A 25529-nucleotide genomic window follows, 5' to 3' on the forward strand; every position below is an offset into this window, starting at 1 on the left:
TTTGACGTCCCCTGTCGATAGCAGTCATTACTTTGTGAGAATAACGAATTAGCTGCAGTTCCCAAGAACGATATTTTCTGAATGTGATTGTCAATAAATCGTCTTCTTCGAGGTGATACACAATGTTCGAACGCAAAATACCTTGCAAAATCCTACCGCAGATCGACTTGAGTGATAATGTTCTGGATTACTCGTACTTCCTTTTCTGCTAATTGGTGTGACTTGTGCAACTTTCCAGTCTCTGGGTACGGATCTTTTACGAGCGAGCGGTTGAATATGATTTCTAAGAATGGAGATATGGTATCAGCACACTGTGAAAGGAACCTGACTAGTATGAATCTGGATCGGGAACCAAATAATTAAACAGCTCCATTCATCTCACTTAAATTCAGTCGTTATGTATACTCAAGGCTGTCGACACACGCGCCTTGCATTCAAACGTCAAAGTCAAGTATACCGAGAATCTAAAGCCATAGCGTGGAAGAAGCGTGTTGAGGGGGCTTTGCGAACATGGGAAGCAAATTCCTGGCGTGTCACGTACTTTCAACGTTCGTTGAAAAAAAGGCAAATGAGATGGAAGAACCCAACCTACGTCACAAGACGCCATCTCTCTCTGCTACGGAACCGGTAGACGCCATACGGGGTTTCATTTGAAGTTCATAGCTTATGAGTTTTATATGATTATTCGCCGTTTAAAACCATAAAAGATTGATACAGATGCGAAATTTAACCGACAGGATGAAGATGCTGTGATATGCAAATGATTACCTTTTCAGAGCATTCACACAAGGCCTGGTGAAACGTTGTTGTGATACCTCGTATAAGGAGGAGAAATGCGTACCACCACGTTTACCACTTTGATAAAGGTCGGATTGTAGCCTATCGCGATTGCGGTTTATCGTATCGCGACATTGCTGCTCGCGTTGGTCGAGATCCAATGACTGTAAGCAGAATATGGAATCGGTGGGTTCAAGAAGGTAATACGGAACGCCGTGCTGGAACCAACGGCTTTGTATCACTAGCAGTCGAGATGACAGGCATGTTATCCGCATGGCTGTAACGGATCATTCAGCCACGTCTCGAACCCTGAGTCAACATATGGGGACGTTTGCAAGACAATAACCATCTGCACGAACAGTTCGATGACGTTTGCAGCGGCATGGACTATCAACTCGGAGGCCATGGCTGCGGTTACCCTTAACGCTGCATCACAAACAGGAGCGCCTGCGATGGTGTACTCAATGACGAACCTGGGTCCACGAATGGCAAAACGTCATTTTTTCGCATGAATCCAGGTTCTTTTTACAGCATCATGATGGTCGCATCTGTGTTTGGCGACATCGCGGTGAACGCACATTGGAAGCGTGTATTCGTCATCGCTATACTGGCGTATCACCCAGCATGATGGTATGGGGTGCATTGGTTACACGTCTCGGTCACCACTTGTTCGCACTGACGGCACTTTGAACAGTGGACGTTACATTTCAGATGTGTTACGACCCGTGGCTCTACCCTTCATTCTATCCCTGTGAAACTCTTTATTTCTGCAGGATAATGCACGACCGCATGTTGCAGGCCCTGCACGGGCCTTTCTTGATACAGAACGTGTTCGACTGCTGTCCTGGCCAGCACATTCTCCAGATCTCTCACCAATTGAAAACGTCTGGTCAATAGTGGCCGAGCAACTGGCTCGTCACAATACGCCAGCCACTACTCTTGATGAACTGTGGTATCGTGTTGAAGCTGCATGGGCATCTCTACCTGTACACGCCATCCAATCTCGGTTTGTCTCAATGCCCAGGCGTATCAAGGCCGTTATTACGGACAGAGGTAGTTGTTCTGGGTACTGATTTCTCAGGATCTATGTACCCAAATTGCATGAAAATGTAATCAAAAGTCAGTTCTAGTATAATATATTTTTCCAATGTATACCCGTTTATCATCTGCATTTCTTCTTGGTGTAGCAATTTTAATGGCCAGTAGCGTAATATAATGGGAGGAAACGTCACATTGTCGGATAAAGAATTTTCGAATTTTGACTTGGATGTTATGGAATTATGGAGTTGTAAGGCACATTGAGCATCCATCAAAAACGCATTGTTCTGGTACAATTTGTTGTAATTATGTTTCTATTAATAACTTACTTATCATTCAAGGTTTCAGGAGACAGTAAGATGCAAACAACGGTCGCTGAAGTGCAATGTATAGATATGTAGTATTGTAAGGAACCACATGGTGTGCTTTTTGGCTCGTGTCTCTCAATTGTTTTTCACTCATCTTCGTTTTTTCTAATAGATCCTAATAAGTTATTACCAATTTACTGGAAGAATGTTCTATAACATTTGATATGACACATATAAGTGCGCACTGTCTGCGCAGTGAATTTGTTCTACTGGCTTTATCTATAAGATAACTTGCACTAATTGCAGTAACATTTTTTCGTTTTCTCGTTTCAAGTCTTGTATTACACGTTTTAAGTACTCTGCTACTGAACAGGAACAGCTATCAAGTAAGAATGATATTAGTGTATTAGTAAAAAGAGACAACAAGGAAATAACTTTTATCATAAATGGAGAACTGTTTTAAGTCTGTATCGAACCATTTGTGTTGGAGCTTTTATAAGTATACGTCCTTTTTGAGGCGACATCGTGCTTTCCTTTTTGCCTTATAACAAGTACAAGGATATTGACGTTTTTATTGATGTTTACTAAAGACAGACAAACATGACTAAAATATGAACGTGAGGTGGAAATGTGCTTTTTAAAATAGCAGATAATGAACTTTTACGCCCGTATGTACATAACCAACTGCGTGATTTGCGATCCGGATAGAGCTGACAAATGCCGCTGGAACGCGCTGCAGTCACATATATCACGTTAAGAGACACGAACCATCATCTCCACAAGTCGCATTGTTTCTGCACATTCATCAGCACGGTGGACTCGGAACGCTTATCGTTAACGTTTGAATGACTGTGTACCGAAGGCTTAAGAGGGAGCTAGTAACGGTTCGCCACCAAATCTGTTTCCTAGTGCTGATGCTTCCTCACACGCAGTAGGTAAAGCTCTGGCTATAATATTAGGGAACCACAGGTTGAAGCATCAGTGACAATTGAAGTTCGATTCAGGTCTGACAAGCTATCTGGTTAAACCGTCTCATTAAGATAGAAAATTCAATTTTAAGTCTCTGTTCCCCACAAATTTTCATGTGTGGAAAAAAAAATTCCAAGAATTTTTTTAAAGCATGCAAAAGTGTATTTGAAATGCAATATTTTGTGAAACATTGAGAGGTGGCATGAGCCCCATCTCATATTTCTATCTTTGTCTGAGTAATTCGATCTTCCTCTCTAACTGCATGCCGTGAAAAGTTGCTATTCCTTCACACGCAGGATTCCCACGCTGCGTCTCTCGTCACCCGGGTGGTCCAGTGGCAGGCAGGCTCTGCTGATCTTGAAACGGTTAAGCCGACGGGTGTGAGGGAGTCGAGTGAATGCTTTCCAGACGCCCAAATTGGCATAATAGCGGCGGAGACGCACCCGCAAGGCCTGAAGGGGCGGCTGGTCTAGAGGTTCCGTTACTTCGCAGAAACTTAGCGAAAACACTTTCTGGCGGGCTACCAGCGAGGCGTGGGAATGACTTGTGTACCCAGGCAGTCTTGGCGGGCAAATTCCCGCGTTTTTCTGCAAAATCGTAACTATGATTGGCTTGCTCAGGGCATAGCTCCGTGACGTAGCAAAATCAGCGCAGAAATTGGCGCCAAGCATATCCATTAGTGGAATGGTAGTGCTTCGGCAATAGAGTGGTTTTTTCCGCCGGTTTTCGAGTTGATGATTGGAACGTTTAACCACGGCCACTGTCGTGGGGGCGGGAATGTTCTCTGCTCGGTTTGTACGGGTGATCTTGTGGTAGTCGGCTCTCGCCTTTTCGTCGGAATAGGCTACAAGACTGAGCTCTCGCTGCTCTGGATAGCCTGCCTTCCGTTGGCTGCCTAATATGCTTTTATTTAATTGTAACTGTTTGACAAAGTTGCTGAAGTTTCGACTTCAATGTAACTTTCCGAGTATAGTTGGCAATTGAGCGTTCTGCATACAAGAAGCCTATGTTGTCTGTCTTGAGGAGTTTTGGCTAAAGTTGACTGTATCGGAGTTACTGTGTGACTTGGCTTGTTAAAATCAATCACTGTACCGTCAGTGATTGTGTGGCAAGTCTTCTTCGTCTCCCTCAGAAGCGCATTTGTATTGCTAGGAAGTCTTTAGTCTGTAACAACCAGGCCGGGACAATTTGTTTCGGTCTATACTCGCGACATTATCATCACCACGATGAGACGTCGAAGCAACCAGCCATCGCCTCCGGTATGCCAGATCGTGTCTGTGCAGTGAAGAAGATAGCTTGGTAATGAATGTCTGCAGCACCACCAAAGTAGGCAATTTTGCTATGTGACAATCCGAGCTCAGCAGAGCGCGGCTGTTTGTCTTTTATAACTTTGATCTGTCTTGGGTGTTCATTGTCTAAGGTCTCACTAATGTGGCAGTAATTAATGTTGGGTTGGCTGTGTGTCTCTCTTAAGACTTGAGTTGCAAGAAATTGGCTCCACATACCACTTCGTCATAAATATCACACTCTAGTTTAGGGACAGCTTCACCTTCACAGCATTTATTTGAGTATCCAGTTTGAACCAGTTTGATGTGTTGTAAATGTTTCATGTATTTTTGTTTATTATTTTGAGTTATAATAAATCATATTGTTATTTTGGACAGAAAATTCATTCTGTTAATCGGTAGAGCAACCCTATAATTTTTCACTATGTTAATGAAACTTTCCTTTATTTAACTTATTTATCAAATGAAATTATTGCAGGTGCCAAACTCTTTCCTACTCCACTTGCAGGGTCGATCACAGTCAGTTCGCTTTTCTTTTTAATCCATGTGCAACAGCAAAAGTCGGAGTTAGAATATGGGGAGGGGGGGGGCCTTAGAGCATCATTTACATTCGTAGATTGTAGAAGAATTTAGTGTTAAATACACTGCTAGCCCCGGCACCTCGCAACATTAACATAACTTGTACCAGTAAATGTTTTTCTGGCTTTTTTTTGTAAGAACACTACCAAACCTGCCAATGTTTCACAATTGCTAAACGTGTAAAGGAATTGGCTATACGTCCTATTCTCCTTCTTCCTTCTCTCTCTGTCCATGTCTTCCTCTCCCCTATCATTGTTTATCTTTTCCTCGTCACCATTTCTCCGTCCAATACCTACTCCACACTCTATCCATATTCTTCGTTCCCTCTCTAGGTCCATCTCCTCTGTCTATTCATTTCCTCTCCCACATATCGCTTACCATGAGCTTTGTTTTTTGTTGTAGCCAACGAAAACTTTATTAATGGAATTCGCTTAAACTATATGGGTGAATTGGTTGGGAAGATTGGTTTACGAGTAATGAGAGACTTGTCCTGCTGCTGAGTCTGTGAGGACAGAGGCTTCTATTAGAGTATTTCGTATAGTTTTAATCCGCAAAGTTTCACACAATTCAGATTCCATAGTAGTATTCTGATGATAAGCTGATAAGCCATAAATGTAACTTTCTTGTTCCCCGTCACAACAGACGGAGAGAGGAAGATAACAAACCAGCACACAGTCGAGTATACAAATTTCGTTTAACACTAGATTGCTAAACCCGCATTTACAGTTAGTACAACTGCAGTTATACCACATCACAGTTCCTGCCAATTTGGTAGTCAGTATAGGGCGTAAAACAGGACATTTTGCACTTCTTTTGTATGTGATATTCTAGTGCATAAATTTGAACAGTGATCTCTTTTGAATAAAATATGAAATAGTAAAATTTACGATGGTTTAGTAACAAAGTAATATACACCCCCATTAGTATTTTATGGTTACAATTGTATCTAAGAAGAACAATTATATGGAGGAAACAATTTGTTTAATGGGTTAAGTGCCATGGCCATGTTTTCGTAGTTGAAATTGACTGTGAGAATGAACGAATCTGTACACTTTTACAGCACAGCGTATCACATGATTTTCTTCCCCGCACTCAGTTGTAATAGGAAACATGCACATAGTTGCTTAAAAAATTAATCGCCCTTGTCCATCTGAATATTTACTAGAGAATCGTGTAAAAATTTGAAGTAAGTCGGTCAAGAACTTGCCGAAATTTTATCTAATCATGTTTCCCTTTATATTGGTTGTACCACGTGTAAGAGCAGATATGAGTGTTTCTACTGGTGATTGAGGATGGTGAACAGAACAAGATTATATAAGCATTGATGTCATTTGCAGACTAATAATAATAGCTACTACAAGTTGAATGATTTTAGCTCGGGTAGTAGCTCCACATACATGTGGCAAGAGCAAGCAATTAATGCTGATACCCTCTGGGCAGAAGTTCAGGCCTTGAACTGTGGGCGCATGGATACAAAACGGATTATCTATACTCCCAGGTGTGGTTCAGTTGAAGTGCAGGTACGTCATGGAAAAAAACATCAGGTCGTCAAGTTTGTTATGCGTTTGTGGGAAGAAAGAGGAAAACCAATAAACATCTGATGTGTGCACATATTAAGATACAACAAGTAAAGATGTCTGTAATTGCACTTGTTTCACCCAATGCCCATGTCCATCCAAATGTTCATTAGAGTACCGTGTAAAAATACGAGGGTTCACAAGGAAGTAATTTCCGATCGGTCGTGATACGGACACCACAGTGAAAACCCGATGAAGCTTTACACAGATGTGTTGGTTAGTGTCTCTAGTATGTCCGGCGATCGCTTCGAGACGCTCTTTTCAGTTGTGAGCGCACTGTGAGCGAGTAAAGGTGCCTAGAACAACGATATCTCCCGTCAAGTAGGAGGGCCCGCTGAGAGGCTCCGCCTTAATGAATGCAGCCTATCTAACACAGCTGCCACGCCCTTCCGTCTTCATGGCAATCCTGAGCCGCACTCTGCAGGGTCAGTGAAGACGCTGCTGCAGCCTTTTCGATGGGAAGTGTTCGATCACCCACAACACAGCCCTAATTGGCTCTTCCTGAGTATCATCTCTGTTCACATGAAACGTTGGGTACGAAGACAACACTTGGGCGCAGGCTACGCGCTATAGACCAGCGTAGAGAATTATCGGAAAGCACAGGCGGTTGCCTGACATGACGATGGTGTTGGGAATTTGGTATAACCCTCCGACAAATATCGAAGTCGGAGCGGTGACTATGTAGAGAAGAATCTGGAAAGCGTACCTAACTTTTGCAAATAAAATGTTTCTGATTTCACTGTGGTTTCCTAGCGACTGGTTACGAGCAACAAATTACGTTCTGGAGAAACCTCGTATGAAGTAAATTGGTCAGGCAATTTTCGAGATTTTTGGTGACAACGGTAAACAACGACTTGTCTTTATATAGTGGAATAGATAAAGGCAATCTTCAAAGCAGTTGTTACCTTTCTCGCCTGCTCATACTGATGAACGGTTGCCAGCCTATATGGCGTCTCAGGCATGAAGGCGAAACTGATGATGAAGATGACTGCAGTAGCGAGGTTCACGTACAGAACGGTGTAGTAAGGCAGGAAGGCACCGATCACGTACGCGAACAAGATGCCGCTGTTGCACTGCAGGGGCAGCATGCAGCCCAGGCTGCCACGTACCTCGTCGCTGGCGATCTCGCTGACGTACAGAGCCGTCAGCATCAGGGATCCACCAACCTGCACACCGGCCAGCACTCTGCAAGCCGAGGAGATCAGAGAGATGCGAAGTACTTCCGATACAGACTTAAAGCAAAACTTTACAAGGATACCTGGGAAGCTGTGCCATAGAATTCGTGAAGCTATACCTGGCCCTGACTTAGAATCTTTTGTTACACTACTGGCCATTAAAATTGCTACACCAAGAAGAAATGCAGATGATAAACGGGTATTCATTGGACAAATATATTATACTAGAACCGACATATGATTACATTTTCACAAAGTTTAGGGGCATTGATCCTGAGAAACCAGTAGCCAGAACAACCACCTCTGGCCGTAATAACGGCCTTCATACGCCTGGGCATTGAGTCAAACAGAGCTTGGCTGACATGTACTGGGACAGCTGCCCAAGCAGCTTCAACACGATACCATAGTTCATCGAGAGTAGTGATGGCGTATGGTGACGAGCCAGTTACTCGGCCACCATTGGCCAAACGTTCCCAAATGGTGGAAGATCTGGAGAATATGCAGGCCAGGTCAGCAGTCGAACATTCTCTGTTTCCAGCAAGGCCCGTATAGGACCTGCAACATGCGGTCTTGCATTATCCTGCTGAAATGTAGGGTTTGGCAGGGATCGAATGAAGGGTAGAGCCACGGGTCGTAACACATCTGAAATTTAAAGTCCATCGTTCAAAGTGCCACCAATGCGAACAAGAGGTGACCGAAACGTGTAACCATTGACACACCATAATAAATGGTCAGCATGGAACAAATAAATGAAAGTAAAAAGTGGTGTTAATATAAAATGACTCGTTCCACATCATTAAAATTTATCGTGCAAAAGATACAAGGAGCATGAAACTAACTATTGTTTGTCACGAAGCCCTTACTCATTGTGAAAACCTCAAAATGAAATTCAACGGACCAAAGTAGACGTTTATTACAATTGTGCTATGATCGGTTTTTGCTGCATAACTGATAGTTACTGGCGAAAAATATTACGAAAGAAGAAGCAAAGAGGCTGCTGTAAGAGAGGTAGGCCTGCACGATGCACGGGGAAGGCTATCATCGTTAAAAATGACTAGCATACATGTTAAAGTACACTGTCCATTTTGCAAGGTCCAAGCGTTTGAGATCATTCCTTTGATCACATTTGTAGTATTGCGAAGTGTTGGCACACGTTAAAAGTTTTGTCGCTGTTTTACCCTGTAAATTGCTGTTGTTAGTCGCACACTGAATGACTCATCATATGTAAGATTTCAAAGTGAGAAGATGTGTAAACTACGAAACTAATCCACTTACAATAAAATAAGTATTCTTTTACGCTTGGAGGTATACCTCTGTGTAGTTCTCTTTCCTTTACATTGAGTAATTGCTGAGTATGATGACATTCACAGAATAAGAGAGCATGCCTTGCTTCTTTCCTTATTGCACACGTTATTTAGTCACGTTTCTTGGTCATCAGTCTACTGACTGGTTTGATGCGGCCCGCCACGAATTCCTTTCCTGTGCTAACCTCTTCATCTCAGAGTAGCACTTGCAACCTACGTCCTCAATTATTTGCTTGACGTATTCCTATATCTGACTTCCTCTACAGTTTTTGCCCTCTACAGCTCCATCTAGTACCATGGAAGTCATTCCCTCATGTCTTAGCAGATGTCCTATCATCCTGTCCCTTCTCCTTATCAGTGTTTTCCACATATTCCTTTCCTCCGATTCTGCGTAGAACCTCCTCATTCCTTATCTTATCAGTCCACCTAATTTTCAACATTCATCTGTAGCATCACATCTCAAATGCTTCGATTCTCTTCTGTTGCGGTTTTCGCACAGTCCATGTTTCACTACCATACAGTGCTGTACTCCAGACGTACGTCCTCAGAAGTTTCTTCCTCAGATTAAGGCCGGTATTTGATATTAGAGGCCAGAAATGCCTTTTTTGCCATAGCGAGTCTGCTTTTGATGTCCTCCTTGCTCCGTCCGTCAGTGGTTATTTTACTGCCTAGGTAGCAGAATTCCTTAACTTCATTGACTTCGTGACCATCAATCCTGATGTTAAGTTTCTCGTTGTTCTCATTTCTACTACTTCTCATTACCTTCGTCTTTATCCGATTTACTCTCAAACCATACTGTATACTCATTAGACTGTTCATTCCGTTCAGCAGATCATTTAATTCTTCTTCACTTTTACTCAGGATAGCAATGTCATCAGCGAATCGTATCATTGATATCCTTTCACCGTGTATTTTAATTCCACTCCTGAACCTTTCTTTTATTTCCATCATTGCTTCCTCGATGTACAGATTGAAGAGTAGGGGCGAAAGGCTACAGCCTTGTCTTAGACCCTTCTTAATATGAGCATTTCGTTCTTGATCGTCCACTCTTATTATTCCTTCTTGGTTGTTGTACATATTGTATATGACCCGTCTGTCCCTATAGCTTACCCCTACTTTTTTCAGAATCTTGAACAGCTTGAACCATTTTATATTGTCGGACGCTTTTTCCAGGTCGACAAATCCTATGAACGTGTCTTGACTTTTCTTTAGCCTTGCTTCCATTATTAGCTGTAACGTCAGAATTGCCTCTCTCGTGCCTTTACTTTTCCAAAAGCCAAACTGATCGTCACCTAGCGCATTCTCAATTTTCTTTTCCATTCTTCTGTATATTATTCTTGTAAGCAGCTTCGATCTATGAGCTGTTAAGCTGATTGTGCGATAATTCTCACACTTGTCAGCTCTTGCCATCTTCGGAATTGTGTGGATGATGCTTTTCCGAAAGTCAGATGGTATGTCGCCAGACTCATATATTCTACACACCAACGTGAATAATCGTTTTGTTGCCACTTCCCCTAATGATTTTAGAAATTCTGATGGAATGTTATCTATCCCTTCTGCCTTATTTGACCGTAAGTCCTCCAAAGCTCTTTTAAATTCCGATTCTAATACTGGATCCCCTATCTCTTAGAAATCGACTCCTGTTTCTTCTTCTATCATATCAGACAAATCTTCACCATCATAGAGGCTTTCAATGTATTATTTCCACCTATCTGCTCTCTCCTCTGCATTTAACAGTGGAATTCCCGTTGCACTCTTAATGTTACCACAGTTGCTTTTAATGTTACCAAAGGTTGTTTTGACTTTCCTGTATGCTGAGTCTGTCCTTCTGACAATCATATCTTTTTCGATGTCTTCACATTTTTCCTGCAGCCATTTCGTCTTAACTTCCCTGCACTTCCTATTTATTTCATTCCTCAGCGACTTGTATTTCTGTATTCCTGATTTTCCCGGAACATGTTTGTACTTCCTCCTTTCATCAATCAACTTAAGTATTTCTTCTGTTGCCCATGGTTTCTTCACAGCTACCTTCTTTGTACCTATGTTTTCCATCCCAACTTCTGTGATGGCCCTTTTTAGAGAGGTCCATTCCTCTTCAACTGTGTTGCCTACTGCGCTATTCCTTATTGCTGTATCTATGGCGTTAGAGAACTTCAAATATATCTCGTTAGTCCTTAGAACTTCCGTGTCCCACTTCTTTGCGTATTGATTCTTCCTGACTAATGTCTTGAACTTCAGCCTACTCTTCATCACTACTGTATTGTGAGCTGAGTCTATATCTGCTCCTGGGTGAGCCTTACAATCCAGTATCTGATTTCGGAATCTCTGTCTGACCATAAAGTAATATAATTGAAATCTTCCCGTATCTCCCGGCCTTTTCCAAGTATACCTCCTCCTCTTGTGATTCTTGAACAGAGTATTCGCTATTATTAGCTGAAACTTGTTACAGAACTCAATTAGTCTTACTTCTCTTTCATTCCTTGTTCCAAGCCCATATTCTCCTGTAACGTTTTCTTCTACTCCTTCCCCTACAACTATATTCCAGTCGCCCATGACTATTAGATTTTCGATCCCCTTTACATACTGCATTACCCTTTCAATATCCTCATACACTTTCTCTACCTGTTCATCTTCAGCTTGCGACGTCGGCATGTATACCTGAACGATCGTTGTCGGTGTTGGTCTGCTGTCGATTCTGATAAGAACAACCCGGTCACTGAACTTGTCACAGTAACACACCCTCTGCCCTACCTTCCTATTCATAATGAATCCTACACCTGTTATACCATTTACTGCTTCTGTTGATATTACCCGATACTCATCTGACCAGAAATCCTTGTCTTCCTTCCACTTCATTTCACTGACCCCTACTATATCTGGATTCAGCCTTTGCATTTTCCTTTTCAGATTTTCTAGTTTCCCCACCACGTTCAAGTTTCTGACATTCCACGCCCCGACTCGTTGAACATTATCCTTTCGTTGATTATTCAATCTTTTTCTCATGGCAACCTCCCCCTTGGCAGTCCCCTCCCGGAGATCCGAATGGTGGACTATTACGGAATCTCTTGCCAATAGAGAGATCATCGTGAGACTTCTTCAACTACAGGCCACATGTCCTGTGGATAGACGTTACGTGTCTTTAATGCAGTGGTTTCTATTTCCTTCTGCATCCTCATATCGTTGATCATTGCTGATTCTTCCGCCTTTAGGGGCAATTTTCCACCCCTAGGACAAGAGAGTGCCCTGAACCTCTATCCGCTCCTCCGCCCTGTTTGACAAGGCCGTTGGCAGAATGAGGCTGACTTCTTATGCCGGAAGTCTTCGGTCGCCAATGCAGATTATTTATCAAAATTTAGGCAGTGGCGGGTATCGAACACGGGACCGAAGACGTTTTGATTATGAATCAAAGACGCTACCACTTTTTTCTTTTTTTTACATATGTATATATACTTAAAGCAACAGTTCTTCAAGGTACCAGTTAAACATTTACAAATGAGTGTCAGGTAAACAAATTATTAGAATAACATTAAATACAACAAAATATAACATCCTTTTTTTGTTCTTTTTTTTTAATAATAATTTGTATTGAAGAAACTAAAAGTACATATATATTCACTATGCAAGAGTGCTTCAAGGTACCATTCCATTTAAACATATACAAATGACTGTTAGTTAAGCAAATAAATAAATAAATACATTAAAAAAGAAAAAAAATTAAATACAACAAAGTATAACATATTCTGTCTTCTTGGTTTTTTTAAATTTTTTTTTCGATGCATGGGAACGTGGATAAGGGTGTTGCATCATGTGACATGTATGCATGGTACACCCCAGCTTTGAGGGGGGTCAAGGAAGACGCTGCGGAGATAACCGGCAAAAGTTTGTCGGTAAGATGGTTTTCGGGTGAGGGTGCTATGCGAGGTCACAACTTTGTACCAGAAGTCAAGGACTGTATGCGGACCATTTTGAAAGAGGTATTCTAAAGCCAGTCCTCGAAACCAGATGAGAGTATGGTGCTTAGCAAGAGGATAGTGAAATGTCTGGGGCAACAACAGGAAATCCGGGGTTACCGTCGTTGGCGTGGCACGGAGGTAAAAGCCCACGATTCGTTGGATGAGGAGCCATACGTTTTGTTTCAGGGGGCACGTAAGGCGGTGCTCGTCGGTGTCTTCGAGCTGACAGTCAGGGCAGAGTGGGGAGGTGGCCAGTCCTATGCGATAAAGTCGACTGTTAGTCGGGAACTTTCCATAAACTAAAACATACCAGAGTGAAGACACAGACGACGGTAAAAAGGGTGCATGCACACACACCCAAACCGTGCGCCAGTTAATGTCAGGATGCTGTAGCATCATGGGGTGGCAAGGGTTGGACAGCATAAACAAACGATAATAATCTTTTGTACGGGGAGGATGGGCGACTGGAAGATCGGCCCGAACGTAGCTGAGTTCTATGAAACAATTGGCGACGTGGTACAATAATGGAGAAATAGGTGCCACATTGATCGGTGGATCGAGAGAAGCTGGTCGGAGGATATCTAAGAGACTACGTGTTAAGGACGGAACCGTCCCCTGCCAGTGCCGCAACAGAGTGTGGACAAAGAGTGCAGAAGATCGTGCCCGCACGTTGACGAGTCCGAGGCCACCTTTTGAAGGAGGCAATGTTAAAGTGCTGTAGCGGACTTTGAAAAGTGCACCTGCTGACACGAAATATCCAAAGGCTGATTGGATGCGGCGGCCAAGGAGTAACGGCATTGGGAGGATCTGGGCGACGTGTACCAGTTTAGGGGCTATATACATGTTGACATAGGACACACGTTGGAGTTGGTTTAAGTTACGGTGCACTTGACCGCGGACATGGTGCCGAATCGACTGCAAAAGCCGCCGGTATGCCAGGGCCACTGTGCGGTGTGTGGAGCTCGTAAATTCGATACCCAGGTAACGAAGGGTGGTACTGACTGGGAGTGGGTTTGGCACCATAGCCGGGAGGCCGCGCCCAATGTGCATCATAGTCGATTTGCGGACATTAAGAATGCTACCAGAAAGACGTCCATACTGGTGGATCCATTGGAGGGCGTCATTGAGTTCCGTGGAGGAGCAGGTGAGAAAGAGGAGATCGTCCGCATAAGCCCTACAGTGAAAGGTGTAGTCACGCAAAGTGAGGCCCTGCAGTCTAGAGGTAAGTCCAGTGATGAGGGGCTCAAGTGCAATGGCATATAGTAAAGTAGACATAGGGCATCCTTGACGTACAGAGCGGCGTATAGGAATCGGTCCTACAAGCCTCCCATTGACTTGTACCATCGAGACGGCGGGAAGTAGTAACCGGCGAATGGCATCGACAAAAAGTAATGGGAACCCCATACGTGTCGCCACCATGAGGAGGAATGGGTGTCGAACGCGATCAAAGGCACTCGTGAAATCGACGGATACCACTGCTGCACGATGGCGACAAACCGACGCCAGTGCAATGAGGTCACGGCATTCTCCTAGGGCTGTTTGTAAGGTGGCCCCACAACCACGTGCAGTCTGCTCAGGTGAAAGGACCGTAGGTAAGACGGTGCGCATGCGCGCTGCTAAGAGGCGTGCATAGATTTTATAATCTGCATTCAGTAGTGTAAGGGGGCGATATGCAGAGACATGAGGCCCTCCCTTCGGTTTAGGCACAGGTAGAAGAATGCCAGTGACGAATTCAGGTGGAATTGGGAAGGATGGAGTAAAGAGTTCCTGAATCATTTCCGTCCAGCGAGGAAGCATCAACGTGGTGAACGCCCGGTAAAACTCCACTGGGAGACCATCTGGTCCTGGTGATTTGTTCTTGGCCCCTCTGTTGATCGCATCTACAACCTCTTCTGCAGTGATTGCAGACATCATGGACGTTGACTCCGCTACGGTGAGGGTCCGGTCAGGGGAAGGACGGAGATCATCAGGAATGGGCGTCGCCATCTGTTCATCATCATAAAATTGGCGATAATGTTCAGCAAAGGCAGACACCACCTCCGCCTGTGTTGTGTGGTGAACACCATCGGAGGTCTTGATGTGGGAGACGAAGAGTCGACGTCGACGACTATGGTCGGATGTGGCATGGATTGTGGATGGGGTTTCGTCGTGGAGGAGGTCTTGTCGCCGGGAACGCACCACGACACCATGCAGTCGTGCGCGTTGAAGAGAGAGGAGACGAGCTTTGGTACGTTGTCGTTCCCTATGGGTGTCAGGTGATGGGGGGAGCGCATCGAGCTCACGGAGGACGGCGTAGTAAAAATTTGTGGTGTCTCGATGCCATGCTGCTGCTTCCTTGCCACATTGTATGAAGGCCTTTCTGATCGCAGGTTACCACTAGACCAGTATGGCGATGACGAATACGCCCTTTCAATGTATGTTCACCGCGATGTTGCCAAACACGGATGCGACCATCATGATGCTGTAAACAGAACGTGGATTCATTCGAAAAATGACGTTTTGCATTCACGCGTTCGTCGTTGAGTACACCGTCGCAGGTGCTCCTGTCTGTGATGGAGCGTCAAGGGTAACCGCAGCAATGGTCTCCGAGCTGATTGTCGTTGCCGCTGCAAACGTCGTCGAACATTTCGTGCAGGGATTGAGACGTGGCTGCGCGATCCGTTACAGCCATACGGATAAGATGCCTGTCATCTCGACTGCTATGATACCAGGCCGTTAGGATCCATCAAGGCATTCCGTATTACTCTCCTCAACCCACCGATTCCATATTCCGCTAACAGTCATTGGATCTCGACCAACGCGAGCGTCAATGTCGCCATACGATAAACCGCAATCGCGATAGGATACGATCCGACCATTTCTTTTTTCGTCGTTCTTGATGCGCCCCCCACTCTTGTCAGAGTACCAATTATAGACTACGTCCTCAATTACATAGGTGTCCAAAATCAAAGCAACAAACCGCTATTTCCCCTATTGTGTCTAAATCACGGTATAATCATTCAAACTGTCAACAGATAACCGTATAAGTGTGTCCTGCTTGGACAATCAAGTCAGCGATGACGTCAGGGAACCTAGCAAACGCGTATTGTGTGCTTGGTAGTTCGACATTCACGATCGATGTGTACACAGTCACAGATGGTACTGTATGGCACAAAGAAGACGCCAGAGAAGACGCCTATTGCTGCCAGAGGTGCCGCAAAATTTCCTTTTGTTTCTTTAATTTTAGACACCAGTGTATTTGCGAGATGTATTCCAGCATGTGTCTTCCTCTACAGTTTTTACTCTATAGCTCTCTCTATTACCATGGAAGTTACTCGCTGATGTCTTAACGGATGTGTTATCATTCTTTCCGTTCCTCTTGTCGGTGTTTCCCATATATTCTTTTGCTTGGCTATTCTGCAGAGAACCACCTCATTCCTTACCTTATGAGTCCACCTAATTTTCAAACATTTTTCTGTAATATCACATCTCAAATGCTTCTATTTTCTTCAGTTCCGGTTTACCAGCAATCCATCTTTCACAAACATACAATATTGTGCTGCAAGCGTACACACTCAGAAATTTCTTACTCAAATGAAGGCCTGTCTATAATACTAGTAGACTTGTCTTAGTCAGGAATGTCCTCTCTGTCAATCCTAGTCTGCGTTTTATGTCCTCATTTCTCTGTTCATCACGGGTTATTTTGTTGCTAAGATAGCAGAATTCCTTAATTTGATCTATTTGGTAATCACTAAACCTGATGTTAAGTTTATCCCTGTTCTCATTTCTGCTACTTTTCATTAGTTTGGTTTTCTTCAATTTACTCTCATCTAAACTCTGTTTATTCCATTCAGCACATCTTTTACTTCTTCTTCGCTTTCACTGAGGATAGCAATCTCATCCGCGAATCTTATTATTGATGTCCTTTCACCTTGAAGTTTAATTCCACCCTTGCACGTTTTCTTTTTTTCCCTCGTTGCTTATTTTATGTGTAGATAGGCCAGTAGGAGCGAAAGATTACATAATTTTCTTGCATTCTTTTTAATCGAGCACTTCGTTCTCGGTCTCTCACTCTTATTGTTCGTCTTGGTTCTTGTAGATATTGTGTATTACCCGTCATTTCCTATAGCTTTCCACTAATTTTCTCAGAATTTTGACTTCTGTTGATGCTGAGTCCGTTCCTCTGACAATCATTCCTCTGACGTTTCCTTACATTTTTCATGCAATCATTTCGCCGTAGCGTTCCTGCACGGCCTAACTATTTAATTCATAGCAGACTTGTATTGCTGAATTTCCCTTTATATTAATTACTCTTCATTACCAAATTGCGATCTCAGCTATGTCTGCTCCTGGCTAAGCCTTACAATCCAATATCCGACTTGGGATTCTCTGGCTGATCATTATGAAATCTGACTGGAATCTTCCCGTATCCGCCGACCTTTTCCAAATATCTTGTGATTCTTCAGCAGAGTATTCGCTCTTATTAGCTGAAATTTATTGCAGAACTCAGTCTTTCTCCTCTCTTACTTATGCTACCAAGCCTGTATTATCCCATAACCCCTTCTTCTTCCCCTGCAACCACATTCCAGTCTCTATGACTATTCATCCCTACTTTCTCTTGGGACGTCGGCATGTACACATAAACTATTATTGTTGGTGTTGGTCTACTGTCGATTCTGATGTGGACAGCCGGCAGCGGTGGTCCAGCTGTTCTAGGCGCTCAGTCCGGAACCGCGCGACTGCTGGGGTCGCAGGTTCGAATCCTGCCTCGGTCATGGATGTGTGTGATGTCTTAGGTTAGTTAGGTTTCAGTAGTTCTAAGTTCTACGGAACTGAAGACCACAGATGTTAAGTCCCATAGTGCTCAGAGCCATTTGTGGACAACTTTATCACTGAACTGTTCACAGTAAGCCAGTCTCTGCCCTCCCTTCCTATTCATATCGAATCCTACTTCCGTTATAGCATTTTCTGCTGTTCTTTATATTATGCTAGCCCTGTCTGACCAGAATTCATTGACTCATTTCCATTTCACTTCACTGATCGCCACTATACCTAGTTTGAGCAATTGCGTTTCCCTATTAAAATTTCCTAGCTTCCCTGTCACGTTCAATCTTTGACATTCCAGGCCCGAATTTGTACAACTACCCTTTCGTTGCTTATTCACTGTTTTTCTCGTGATCACCTCCTTCTTCGCAGTCCTCTGTAGGAAACGCGAATGAGGGACTTCCCCCGAATATTTTGCTAATGGAAAGATCATCTCAACGCTTTTGCCTCTTCAAGTACAGGGCACACGTTCTGTGGATGCACATCACATTTTTTTTCTCTTTAATGCAATGGTTTCCGTTGGCTTCTGCATTCTCATTGGCTTTTTAGGCAGTTTCCATCCTAAGGGCAAGAGAGTGCCCGAAACCTTTGCCCGCTCCTCCACCATCTTTGACAAGGCCTTTGGTAGTAAGAGGTTGTCTTCTTATGCAGGAAGTCCTCGGCCGTCATTACTGATGGTTTTTATTCCACATATAAGCAGTAGAGAGGTTCTAACCGAGGACCCAGAACGTTTAAATGATTAGTCAAAGACGCTACCCCTAAACCATAGGTGGAATATGCGCACAAGATTTTTGAGTGTGTACGTGTTATGCGGAGATGAAGAGAGTGACACAGAGAGCAAGTTTTAGTGGACTGCGGCTGCATCGAAAGAAAACACTGATGATCTTCCCACCCCCAAAAGAAGTACGTTGTCGTAGTACAGTGAACACTGTCTCGAAAGACTATCACTCTTACCTTGCAATGTAGAGAGCTTCGATCGAAACAGAGAACATCTGGATGATCAGGCTAGCCAGCAACGGTGTAATTATGACGTATCCGAGCGTTTTGCGACCCAGGTGTGCGCTGACAACCGCAAACAGGGGAATGACGACGAGCGCGCTGAATAGCAGGAGAGACGCCACCCAGGATGCCTCATCCGCCGTCAGAGGCCGGTCTCTGAGGCCGCTCTCTGCAGATACCAGTTGCGGCAGCGCCATCGCCGGCCACGCAATGGCTGAGCCCGAGGCGAACATGTTCAGGTTCACTGAGCAGGCACAGAGTACAGTCAACAGACGCTTCCTTGAAATTGAAAGTAAAATCATAGACAATTAGAGTGCAAGAGGAATTCTAATGTTAGAAGCAGAGGAGAGGGCGGATAGTTGATAAGTGTACAGTTAATCTCTACAAAGGCGAAGAACTGTCTGTTGACGTGACAGAAGAAGAAATGAGATCCGATGTGGCGGCCATGAGGAATCCGGTATTAGGATGGCTTGGAGAAAATTTAAGCAGCATCTTAGGCTGTGGAGTGGAAGTGGCTGGTGGTTGTGAAGATGTAACTATGAGTTAACTGTTACACCATTTATTCACAGCTCTGTTACTGAACAAACACACTTACTAACTATTAATTAAATTGATTGGGAGATTTAAGATAGGAAAGAGAAGGGACTATTGAAGGCAGCTGCATCGGGACCAGTAAGAAGAAAGCGCTAGTTCTAGCTCACTTGGCTCACTCCTGGCGTCCTTTCCTCCTACTATAGTCCAATTATAAATTACTTACAAAATTTAAAAGAATATTTTATTTTAAATCACGTTCACTTATTATAATTTTTTTCTCACAAAAGGTGAACGTAACTTAAAAAATATTTCTTCCTTTTATAAAAGGTGCACTTAAGAAAAAAATCTTTCGTTTATTGGTTTATTTCCGAAAAGTTCTCTTATAGAATATTTCATTTTGTTTCTGGCGCACATTTTATTTTCAGCTTCCATTTATGGCGGAAAAAAAACTTAACATATGATTAAAAGTAGCTAGAATTAAAAAATGGTTAAAAAATAGAACATTTAAAAAGTAGTCAAAACTCGGTAGCTGAAAGTAAAGTGAAGTGATCTTCTTACCTATATGAATGGGGTGAACCAAATAATTTTGTGGCTATATTTTCGAAGTAGATCTAGAATATCCAAAAGAATTACGTAATTTACAAAAAGATTTACCATGTTCTCCTGAAAATAAAATAGTACTTCACTATAAAAATCTTAAACAGTATCTGTCTCTAGGAATGAAAATAACAAAAATACATAAACTCTTAAAATTTTCACAATCTGATTGGTTGAAGAAATATATAGGTTTGAATACTCAAATGAGAATGCAATCGAAGTATTATTTTGAATAAAATTTCTACAATTTAGTGAATCTGTTTTTGGGAAGACAATGGGAAGTATAACAAACAGAGTGGATATAAAATTAGTGTCAGATGGACAAAGGTGCGATAAATTAATAGCTAAGCTAAACTGTACAGGAAGTACGATATTTAATGAAGATCTTCTTGCCAGTCATACCAATAAGAAAAAACCACATTTAATAAACCGCACTACGTTGGTATGAGTGTACACAATTTATCTAATAGAATAATGAAACAGGAATATGAAGAAAATATTGAGTTATATTATCAAAATACGGAGAGCTATATCTACAATATAAAAACTTAATATTTCTATAAAGACATGAAATCGACGATTGATTACATTGATACAGGTGGTTACCCAACAGATAATATTCATGCTATTCCACAAGTAAACAAGAAAGTGTAAGAAAAAAGGAAAGACGAATGCAATGGAAAAGTAATGGAAGAATTCCGCGGCTTCAGAGTAAAAACGTATGCTTATAAAGTTGATGATAAGGTGTTAAGGAATCTGTTGTTAAAAATAAAATAACCTTAGAAGATTATAAAGATTGCTTGTTTAAGAATAGAGAACAATACGCAACTACGAATTTGATAATTTGATTTCAAGTGAAAAAGATGGAATTTAGTCAAATCAAATAAAAGACTTAAGTAGTCATGATGTCAAAATATATGTTATGGAAAATAAAATAGATACATTACCATACAGACATTACACATTGAAAAAATCTAATACGTTTTTAATATAAATGGAGACACTAATCAAGAAGCTCGACAATGCAAATGTTTCGAAACAGAGTAAAAAAATAAGTGAGTTAGAGATAAATGTTTTGTGTAACATTAGTGGTTGTGAATATTTGCCAGCCTCTGTGGCTGAGCGGTTCTAGGCCCTTCAGTCCAGAGCCACGCTACTGCTACAGTCACAGGTTCGAATTTTGCCTCGGGCATGGATGTGTGAGATGTCGTTAGATTACTTAGGTTAAAGTAGTTCTATGTCTAGGGGACTGATGACCTCAGATGTTAAGTCCCATAGTACTTAGAGCTGTTTGAACCATTTATGAACATTTGAATGCTAAATTTGGAGAAAAAAGTTGTGTGGAGATTGATAATGAGATTAAGATTATCTTAAGATAGGTATTCTAAGTTAGTGAATGGGATTTTCAAATGGCTGAAGAAGGGCAGATGGAATTGAGATATAAAGTATTGAAAAAACTTAAAAATAAAAATAAAGAATTTCATGATCTGTAATTTACTCTCTGAATCTGATAAAAGCTTTATATTTTCCTGTTAAAATTTATAATCTTTAAGTGGACAATACCAAACTTCTGAGGCAGTATAGCAACCTTATACATAATATTTATATAAAAATATGCCGAAACGATACGCCAGTAAATTAAAAAAATCATTCATTCTGCATTAACCATAATTCATTTACTTTTTTCCTTACATGCACCTTTTATAAAAACATTTTACTTTTTTCCTTACATTTACCTTTTATGAGAAAAGAAAATGTTCTTACATTAAGTGAGCAAGACAAGAAAAATATTCATTTTTGTTAATTTTTCTAAGAAATTTTTAATACAATAGGCATTATTAAAATGAAAATAAGTGAGTTAACCCTGAAATTTGCAGTATAAGAGGAGGAAAGTGCCGGTTTTGGATAACTGACCCAAGTGACAGAACCAGCCCTTTCCTCCTACTGGGACTTTCATGCAGGATCAGTGACAACGACTGCAAATGCGTGCCAGACTGTGGTCCGAACTCGGGATCTTCTGCTTACTAGCTAGTTTCGTTAACCACTGGACCTCTTAGACTCAACGTTTATCACAACTGAACAGATTATCTCGGCACGTCTCTCATTCGTCCCACATTCCTCCGTAGCCCCACCTGTCACTCTGCTTGTCCTTCATGCCTGCTACTTTGAGATGCAGAAGGTCGAACGTAAGTGTGCATGTTCACTGTAGGTGGGGTTAGAAAGGAAAGGAAATGAAAGGGACTGTTAATGAGTGAAAGAACAGACATCACACATTCATATAATTAATTTGCCTCACTGGGCAATGAATCCACCACGTTCAATGTCGATGTACATGTGCAATGAATCCACCACGTTCAATGTCGATGTACAATTACATTCGACCTCCCGAAGTAGCGAGCATGGAATACATGGACACGTATTGTGGATAAATGGCACTAGGTGGGAATATGGATTGACCGAGAGGTGTGCTGAGATGCTCTGCCCAATTGCGATGCACATTGTATCTGCATGTTGCAGTGGTTGACTGTGGTTAATACAGCTGGCTAATAAGCAGGAGATCCCAAGTTCAGATCCCAGTCAGTCACACATTTTCACTCAATGCTGCTGATTCCATCTAAAGAACAAAATGCACATGACAGCAGTAGTCCCCCTCCTTTACCTTCTCCCACATCTATCTTCAGTTTACGTACTTTACACAATATGTATCACAGCTGCAGATTCCATGTGGTGTCTATTCTTTCTGACATGATATATTGGAAAATCTCATAATCCATAATTAAATTCTCGTTGAAAATACTACAAGCCATCAATTACAGAATACATTAACAAGTGAACACTAAAAGCCTGATGTAAGACACAATATAGACAATCGAAACTAAAATTTAAAGTACATAGAATACTTCAAGAAGCATGAAAATATGGTAAACACACAATCCTGGGGTAAGACAATGTTCTTGCAAGACTGCAAATACACTAGGTGTCATTTGACCTAATAGAATAGTATCAGATAGTAAGCTCATACAACAAATCAACATAGCCGAACATTAAACAGGAACTGTAGTGTGTTACTTGATCGAAGTTTGACACCTTCAGAAAAAATATTTTACCAAGCACTTGGTCAAAAAGGAGTGAATAAATGGCATCAAGGAACTGTCAGTTGCACATTGCAAGACATAAGAGCCTCACATGGGAGTGTCCTTGAGCAGTCTTGTGTACAAGGCACACAGCACTAGACACTGTCACATCCGTACATTCCAGACGCAGCCTTCTTGAATATCAGAACAAAACTGGCCACCTCGTTCTCCAAGTGCTTAACGTGAAAGGAATGCATAACTGGCATCACGGAACAGACGAACTTTCAGCATGCTGGTTTAGCTTGGGTCAGCAACTTCTGTCAGTCAATTGAACGAAAAACAAGTCCGAGATGCAAATTTTTACTTTTTATTCATTTTGTGATTAATTTGGGCAAAAACTGGTCATCAAATGAATAAAAGTAAAAATTTGCAACTTGGACTGGTTTTCCAGTCTATCAATTACCCAGCTGACTGTGGGCACAATGCAACTGTTTGGTGGACCTTAGCTGCGCCCAGTTTGTGGCAGTTATCAGCATGTCAAAATCGGAAGGGAAAAGGGTGAAGTGTAGAGCGGCAGGTAGCAGTTTGGGCTAGCAGGTAGCATTGTGCCAGTGGAGCCGATCAGTGGAGCTGATGCATCCAGATGGTAGGGTCCATGATCGTAAACACAAAGGCGGATGTGTTGCGGCAGACCTGCTCTGCAGGGTGCGTTGGCCTACAGGTAGAGCTGTGAATGGGTGGCTTCAGTGCCTGGTGCCAGACTCTCTCATATCATCTGCCATTAATCCTCAATCGACTCCACAGGCACATACTTCAAACTGAGGATATTCCATCGATCACCAACAAATTGACTTCCGCACACAGTGGACACTAGCTAATTGATTCAGATTGGTGCTTGTGCATCTCTGCTCCAAAAACCACCCCTTTCTGGCAGGGTGAGGAAACTGCTGCAACCATTGTGCCACCCACTTAGAAGGCCAAAGAATGCCCTGCTTCATGCTTTGAAGAAGGAATGTCTGATCCGAACCAAATATGCACCGCAGTTTGGTTTCGCCTCTTAGGGATATACGCATTTTATAAAAGTCCCAGAGGAAAGCACAATAAATATAAAAACCAAAATTACGCATCAGCCATGCCATAACCAAGTTTAAGTGAGAAATATAACATTCCCTTGATGTTGTGACCTCCCTTAAGAGAACAATTCCAGGAGCAACAAATTTAAGATTTTGGTAAGACCCCAAAAACTGTGGTAAGAGCTTCCCAATCAACTTCGCCCCCACACTAACAATTCGGTCAAAATTTCTCTTGTGAATTTGTGCCCTATGATAAGCTATTCGATCAAGTCCCTTATTACAGTGTTTAGCTTCCTGCCTATTGGCTGCTTGAGTGTTTCTTCTGGCCCAACCCTACTTCTCATGAATGTGTTCAGGAGTTGCCCTGTTGGATAGTAATTCATCAGTGGACTGTGGCTAGTCAGGGACGAAGGGACGATTTTGGCTGAAAGACAAATAATAATTTTGCTGGAGTGTCCTTACATGACTCTTGTGTGCCATGTTTGAACTACTGAAGACATGTGTCAACCACTCCAAGATCTCATCCCACCAGTTTTGGTCGTCCTGATGGTACACGATTAACCAAGCCCAAAGTTTCCGATTAATGCTCGTACCCGAAAAAGGTTTCAGATAATACGGAATACAGGCAGCTCTCCAAACTTCTATCCACATTCTGTTTCCAGTCACGCGTTCACATCACTTCAAGAACTTGTTGACAATGCGTTTTTTTCCAGCAGAATGCGCCACATGTTGGGTTGGATTGGGCAGCCGTCGGCCTTGCCATTTCAAAGGAACCATCCCGTTATTTTCAGGAGCGATTTAGGGGAATCACGGAAAACCTAAATGAGGATGGCCGGACGTGGTATTGAACCGTCGCCCTCCCGAATGAGAGTCCATTGTGCTAGCCACTGCGCCATCTCGCTCAGTACCATATGAATTTTTACGTTTATAGTGACATTAAACATTTTAGTATTCTGTAGCATGATGTGGTACCGCATTGCTAGCGTATGGCCTACTGGAAACATAAAACAATGTTATGCCTACTCTGCTGAAAACTCCAATGCCAGCAAGTCCGTAAAAAAATTGCAAGCAGCAGGAATGCATTATTGGAAACAGACTGTTGGATAGAAGCATGAAGAGCTGTGCTTCTTGCAGCGTTTCCAGTAGGTTCTATAATAACAATCTTGTGGCACATCATGATGCGATGTCCTGAAAAGCTTATCTCAGAAAATACGATAGATTGCTGGTGTGTGGTTCAGATAGCTGGACAACTGCTAGATGTTCGGAGACCTTCCCAAAAACTGACGCTGCTGCTGAAGTAGCTGAAACTGGCTACATCACAAAGATGTTTGACAATTCTGTGACTGTCAATTTACTTCCTACAGTGACACAGAATTGTTGTTCTAAATTGAATTTATATTTTATTACCATTTTGATGAAATATTGTGAATGATTCTTACCTAACGTATGACAGTGAGGTAAAAATTTAAAGTTTAGGACTGCT

At 42.4% G+C, this 25529-nt stretch overlaps 1 protein-coding gene across 3 annotated transcripts in view; it reads right to left on the bottom strand.

Moving 5' to 3' along the window:
- Positions 1–25529, bottom strand: part of LOC126278013 (facilitated trehalose transporter Tret1-2 homolog) — a 172404-nt gene that overhangs the window by 121612 nt on the left and 25263 nt on the right. For all 3 annotated transcript variants that reach the window (XM_049977720.1, XM_049977719.1, XM_049977722.1), the window contains exons 2-3: positions 18724–19012; positions 7440–7719 (exon numbers count right to left, since the gene is read on the bottom strand). In XM_049977720.1, the coding sequence (XP_049833677.1) occupies positions 7440–7719; positions 18724–19012 (569 nt within the window). The remainder of the gene's footprint in view (positions 1–7439; positions 7720–18723; positions 19013–25529) is intronic.

The sequence above is a fragment of the Schistocerca gregaria genome, chromosome 6 (assembly GCF_023897955.1).
Source record: "Schistocerca gregaria isolate iqSchGreg1 chromosome 6, iqSchGreg1.2, whole genome shotgun sequence".
In the NCBI taxonomy this organism is placed as follows: Eukaryota; Metazoa; Arthropoda; class Insecta; order Orthoptera; family Acrididae; genus Schistocerca; species Schistocerca gregaria.